The 6814-nt window shown below is 36.0% G+C and overlaps 1 protein-coding gene across 1 annotated transcript; it reads right to left on the bottom strand.

Annotated features, from left to right (window-relative positions):
• LOC107636441 lies at positions 5801 to 6814 on the bottom strand. Its single transcript, XM_021120174.1, has 4 exons — positions 6550 to 6814; positions 6254 to 6457; positions 6057 to 6149; positions 5801 to 5966 (listed from the first exon to the last, which is right to left on the bottom strand). Exons 2-4 carry the CDS (start codon positions 6422 to 6424, stop codon positions 5844 to 5846), a joined length of 387 nt encoding a protein of 128 aa, XP_020975833.1. The 5' UTR covers positions 6425 to 6457; positions 6550 to 6814; the 3' UTR covers positions 5801 to 5843.

The raw sequence follows: 6814 nt of genomic DNA, 5'->3' as shown, positions 1-6814 counted from the left end.
TCCTTCAACACCAAACTCAAAGCGAGAAGGGTGAGAGTTCATAGTAGCAAATAAAATTAAAAAGGGAAAATAGAAATAAATAAAGAAGTAAAAGAAAAATATTTAGAATAACCAATAATAAGGCACACGTTAGCAGTTCCCTGGCAATGGCGCCATTTTGATGAGAGGGACTTTTGCGTGGTCTAGAAATTTGCGGATAAATCCTCGTTGCAAGTATAGTTTCTAAACCTTCAAAAGTCCTTTCATACAAACGTTTTGGTTGTCACAAGTAACAAACCCCTTTAAAATTGTTAACCGAAGTATTCAAACCTCGGGTCGTCTTCTCAAGTAACTGCAGGGAAGTATGTTCTTATTATTGGCTATAAGGGTTGTAAATCAGGGTTGAGAGTGAGGAATAAGTATGACAAATACTTTAAATGGCAATTAAAAATAAATAAATAACTGCAAAATAAACTTTTGGCAAGGTATGAGAATTTGGAAGTCCAGATTTAGTTATCCTTATCAAAAATAATGAAAGTTGAATCTTAATTCCACTTAGTTAACCTTTACTAAAGTAAAGGAAAGTCAAGGGACTAATTAGTTTGATCTTCGAATCCTATTTATTTCCTAAGAAAAGGTTGGGATTATTGAAGCTCAATTCAATTAGCAAAGATAACAGTTATCAATTATGTTGAGCTAAGATAACTCCTGAGTTACTGATTTCTTAACCAAGACCAAAAGGGAAAAAGTAAATTTGCTGGAATGAGAAGTAACTAATTTGGCCGAGCTCTCTTTGAATGGATGTATTCCCACACTTTATAACCTCTGGTCTATGCCTTCTGGACTTGGATTTGGGCCAAAAAGAGCTTCAGAAATCGCTGGGAGTGTTTTCTGCAATTTCTGGTGCGTGGCCTCTGTCATGCGTCCGCGTGGGTCACGCGGTCGCGTCATTCGGAGCTTTTCTTGTCACGCGGTCGCGTCAGTCATGCGGCCGCGTCATATGTGTTTTGCTTAAGGTGCGCGGTCGCGTCAGTCATGCGGCCGCGTCGCTGTTGATTCGCGCTTGGCCTGCGTCCGCGTCGCCCATGCGATCGCGTGGATGCCAGTTTCTTTAGAAACTCCGTTTTGTGCTTTCCTTCCATTTTGTATGTTTCCTTTTCCATCCTTTAAGTCATTCCTACCTTAGAAGATCTGAAACTACTCAACATACTAATCCCAGCATCGAATGGAAATAAAGGTAATTAAAATAATTAATTTTAAAGCATAGGAAACATGTTTTTCACATACATCACATAATAAGGGAGGGAAAGTAAAACCATGCAATTAGTATGAATAAGTGGGTAAAGAGTAGATAAAAACCACTCAATTGAGCACAAGATAAACCATAAAATAGTGGTTTATCAATGTCCATTTCGCATTGTGTGAGAATGGTTAATTGATTTGGTTTCCATTGACGCTAGTCTTTCACTAAGTAATTAGTGAGTTGACTAGGACTTATAGATTGAGATCAATTACACCTTTTGACTATTTCTTAAGGAGGATTGATTGATTTGGATTTATTACACCCAATTGTCATGTTTGTGGTCCACAACTAGGATAGGAAACCTAGATTGCCCATTTTTTGCCAAGAGTCCTTTAATTGCTTCCTTTTCAATTCCTTGCTGTTTTCATCTCTTACTCTCTCTTGCATTCACAATTCCCCATGCTCTCTCTCATAGCCAATAATTGTACACTTAATTGCAACTCCTAGGGAAGACGACCCGGGAGCTAAATACTCTCGGTTTATATTTTGTATTGGATTTAATATTTGATATTGAGAATTCATTGTTGGTTTGGACTATGCTACCAACGAATTAATTCTAGTTTTGATTGATTCCGAACCGGCATAAATTCTCATTTATCGAATTTGGCGCCGTTGCTGGGGAGTTGCAATGGTGTAAAAGTTAGTGGCTATTGTAAATATGTGATTATGTAAATAGCTTACTTTTTTATTGTCTTTGTTGATGGTTAGGATTAGGATCCCAGAGGACATTGGACATTCTAAAATTTCTTGGGAAATCAAGCAGAAGCCACCATAGCAAGGGCTCTCCCAATTGTCTAACTTAAAGACTTTAAATAAAAGTGCTTGGTAACATTGTTCCTACTCTTCTCTTTTTGTACATATTTTACCTTAATTGCATGTTTGCTTATTTTGGTTAGCTTACGATTAGTCAATTTTGAGTGTAGATATGTTAATTTTGGTTTGGATCATGAATTTATGGGTTCTTGTATGTTTTAGTGTTGAGTTTTGATTGAACTAAGGCTTGGTACATTAGAATTTTGAAGAAAAATTTTTGCAAAATAGGGCATTTGTGCGTACACGCATACCTGTGCGTCCACACAGAACTTCTATTTTTTGGGACCTGTGCGCATGCACACGTATCATTTTGCCCTCTGTTTGCAGTGCCAGCACGCCTTGTGTGCACGCTTAGCTGCTTTCTGCGACCTGTGCGTCTGCACCTAATCGTGCGTACGAACACATACCCTTTTTCGCGCTTCTTCTGTAGCTGCACAGGCTTTTGCGTCCGCACGCCAACTTGCAATCACTCTGGTGGGAGCGTTGGCACAGCATGTGCGCGTGAACCCCTGCCCCTTACGCTCTTGTGCGGACGCCCCTGTTTTCTCACTACGCCTCTTTTCTTATCTTCTTCTCTTCTCTCCTCTCTTCTTCTTCTCTTTCACCCTATTTCCTACTTGTTCTTGTTTATTTTTTTGCATCCCGTTTTTATTTTGGTAATTATATTAGCTTTAGTTTAGTTGTTTGACAAATAAATAAGTTTCAAGTGTTTGTTTAACATTGATTGGGTTGCTTCTTGCTTGAATTTGGTTTCAAGTTTGATAAATATGTGCACTGAGTATTAAAAGCCTTGTTTAAATGCCTAGATGAATTGTGAGTTTGATTCATATGTTGTTGCTACCATATGCATTAAACTTTATCCTTGTTTGGCATCTTGAATTGTGCACTTTCACTTTGGTGAATTGAGTTGAAATTACTTGTTCATCTTGATTTCCATATCATATGGATCACATGTACGGTACTTGTTTCTTTTTAATGCTTTGCATTTAGTTGAGTGACTTAACTTGATTGCTATCAAGTGTATCACTTTTTGTAACAAGTACCTATACCATGTGACTTTTTCCTTGTGTTTCGTGATGAATAAGTAGTTTCCTTTTCAATAATGGATCGGGTGTTGTTTATTGTGCTATTTTATATCACTCTTGAGCTTTCACTTGCACAATTTTAACATCCAATATTCTTAATTCAATTCACTCTTGTTGCAATTGCCTAAGTTTGCTTGTGTTTGATTGATGCTCATTTATTGCTTGCTTCTTAGGCCATTTAGTTGAGGAACTCATGCTTACTTTTTCATTGTGTGGATGCCATGTTAGCCAGCCGTTGTGTGTATTCTATACTACTATGCGAACTTCCTCAATTAGATGCTTATTCACTCTTCCCATTTACCCTTTTGTGCTACTTGCCCTATGAGTCCTAACTATACTTCGCTCTTCTTTTTGAGGATGAGACATAAAGGCAAGGAGTCGGGAGAGGAGGAGGAGGATACTGAGGAGGGAGATGCCGAGCATACATGGACTCGGAAATATCCACACAACCCAAGCCCCCGCATCCGCCAACCGAAGGTGGAGCTCTTGAGAGACATTCTCCCCGGATTTTGTTTGTGCACAGAGGACCGTGCAATGCTTAAGTGTGTGGAGGATTCGCCATTTTGGGGTGAAAACTTTCTTTTCCAAACACCTTGCACTTTATTTTTACTTCTTTTAGTAGGTTTCTTGTGTATATTTGGAGTGATTTTGATTATTGCATTGCATTTCCTTCTAGTATATATGTCTTAGACTATTCATAGTTTATATCTATTGCGTTTTGCATCTTTTTCTTAGTATATATTTTATAGATAGAAGTTGTGATTAGATGATGTGAATAGTATAATGCCTAGTCAATTTTGTCTTAATTGTTCATGTTAATTTTTGCTTGTTGAAAATTAGGAATAGAACTTGGAGAGATTTTCAAATTGCATCCATCACAACATACATACATACATACATACATACATACATATAGTAAATAAGTTTTGGCAAAATAACAAAGAATTTTCAAGAAACCCCTCTTTAGGGCATTCCATTGATTAGATTTGAAACTTGTTTTTGAACTTGCTTGAAGTATCTTTTTAGGGAACATAGAAAAGAGCTTGAACAAATACTAAGTGAAATTTGAGCTTTAATTGTGTTGTTGCATATTTTCAACCACAATTTTTTGTTCTTGTGTGATAAACTCCTTTTATGATTGTGATCTTAGATTTGCTTCAGTCTATATGTCCTATATTTGTTGTTTTGGATTGCATTTAGTATGATTGAGGGCATCTTTGTATAGCTCACTAACCCATATGGCCAACCCTTACATCTATCTTTGTAAACCACTCTTGGACCCTTTAATTCCCCTTTGTTCTCATTTTAAGCACATCATTTGTCCTAAGTGAAAAACCATTATGTCCATTGATTGCATCTTTGATTAGCTAGGGTTTGAGTGTGTGTGTTAATCAAGTGTGGGGGAATTTGTGGGAAACATTGGTAGTTAGTGCTTTGGGTGTTCATTGAGAATATTTCGGAAATTGGGTAAATACTCATGCATTCATTACTTGAAACATATGCATCTCTTTTTGTTGATAAAAGAAAAATTTTGGTGTATATACTTTGTATAGGAAAAAAAAAAGAAAGAAGGAAAAAAAGAAAGAAAAAGAAAAAGAAAAGAAAAGAAATGACAATAAGAATGTAAATAAGAGATGCATATATGGTTGAATTGAAAAGAAGCATGCATGAGTGAATGTGAGAAAGGGATAAGTGGGTAGCTAGGATTGTTTTATTATGTATATAGGATGATATATAGGATTATGTGGGATGCTTGAGCTAATCAAAGATCCAATCTAATAGCCTACTTAACCATATTAATCCTACCCTTACCTAAGGCCCCATTACAACCCACAAAAGTCCCATGATATTTCATTACAACAAACAAGGCTTTTCGCAACGGTCAAAAACCGTTGCTGTAGATTGAAAAACCGTTCCCAAAACTTTAGGCAACGCTTTGGCAACGGTTTTTGACCTGTGGTATATGCGGCCTTACCAATGCTCAAAGGCAACGGTTTTTTACCTAAGGCAACGGTAACAGAAAAACCGTTGCCACAGTTAGTGCCTAAGACAACGGTTTTGACGAAAAATTTTAAACGGTTTTGATCCGTTACTCAATAAGCAACGGTTTCGAACCGTTCCTATTAACATGACAACGATTTAAAACCGTAACTGGATAGGCAATGGTTTTAAACTGTTGTCGTTTTATTATTTACATAGCCAACGGTTTTAAACCGTTACCATTGGTGCCAGGTTTCGGCAATGGTTTTTGAACCATTGCCAGTTTATAGCCATCTATGACAACTGTTTTAAAGCGTTACAGTTGATGTCGTTTTCGGGAACGGTTTTAATACCATTGCCATTTTATAGTGATCTAAAACAACGGTTTTAAAGCGTTACCTTTAGAGTCGTATTTTGGCAACGGTTTTATTATGTAGTCATCTTTGACAACGGTTTTAACACCATTGTCTTTTGTAACTATTGACAACGATTTTTTTGTGATATGTAATTTTTTTATTTACAATAGTTTTCTCGTGAATTAAATTAATTTCAGTTTTTTTTAATTGTTTAGTGTCAATAAATATTCTAAACTATTTGAATTAAGTCACTAAAGAAAAATAATTGAATATTTCTAAATTGCCAAGACACAAGAAATCCATAACCTATTTTAACCAAATTAACTCCTAATTAATACTTACAATAACATCCAGAGTGTCTTCATCCAATGATTTTCCCTTTGTGCTTTGGCGAGTCTCAACAAACATTTCTGCTTGAGTAGGTGGTTCATTATTTTTCTTAGAAGCAGCCTATGAGTCCAATTCAAATAGCATTTATATAGAGTTAAAAGGCACACCACACATACACAAACAAATTCAACAAGGAATTAAAAATTGTACCAATCTTGCACGTATTCTTGCAAAATTTATTGGTCCCTTTCGATGCCTAAATTTCTGTTGTGCCCTATTTTTCTTATTCTGCGTAGACATTTTCTACATAACAAGAGACAAGTATTATCAACAAATCATCAAACTTCACTCATATGTGTATATAATATAATTGCATAAACAACTACACTAAGTTTCACATGTCTTACCTTAACTTTCTCAGTTCTCCAATAAGCAATTAACTTGCGAAAATGACTCTCAGGTATGCTCTTAGGACGATTTTTCAGCATCTCATTAACACATTTGTATGGCAGAAAATGAGTTTGCTTTATTGTAGTCTTATACCTTCTCCAGTTGTCATTGATACAAGCAAGGACCATCCTCTTTCCTTCAGTTGGAATAATGAATTTAGCCTATAAAACACAATTATTATTTGCTAGTAAGAATAAAATACATGTTTACATTTCCAAATACTTTCTAAAAGAAACAAGACTAAAGTTCTCACTTGAACATATTCCCAAATGGCTTCTTTATCTTTAATCCCCTTCCAATTTGTGTAAATTAATGGACAAAAATCTGAATTCCTTGCCACTGTGCCCAAAAATTTGCTCAAGTTGTTTACAGCTTCATCAGTCGGACCAATTGCCTCTCCTTCACTATCTAGAGTAATTTGTTCTCTATCTTCCAACTGTCTTGCATGAATCTTCAAGCATTGTGTAGGTCCTCGTGTTTTCTTCACTGTTGTCTCTATACAAAGATACTAATTATAT

Source organism: Arachis ipaensis, chromosome B04, assembly GCF_000816755.2.
Source record: "Arachis ipaensis cultivar K30076 chromosome B04, Araip1.1, whole genome shotgun sequence".
In the NCBI taxonomy this organism is placed as follows: domain Eukaryota; kingdom Viridiplantae; phylum Streptophyta; class Magnoliopsida; order Fabales; family Fabaceae; genus Arachis; species Arachis ipaensis.
This window is presented reverse-complemented; position numbering and strand designations above follow the sequence as displayed.

Coding starts and splice junctions, on each gene's coding strand:
- LOC107636441 (XM_021120174.1), bottom strand. CDS start 6,424: ATGGTCCTTGCTTGTATCAATGACAACTGGAGAAGGTATAAGACTACA. Junction 6,150..6,253: donor GGAGAACTGAGAAAGTTAAG/GTAAGACATGTG, acceptor CTTGTTATGTAG/AAAATGTCTACGCAGAATAA. Junction 5,967..6,056: donor CAAGAATACGTGCAAGATTG/GTACAATTTTTA, acceptor TTGGACTCATAG/GCTGCTTCTAAGAAAAATAA.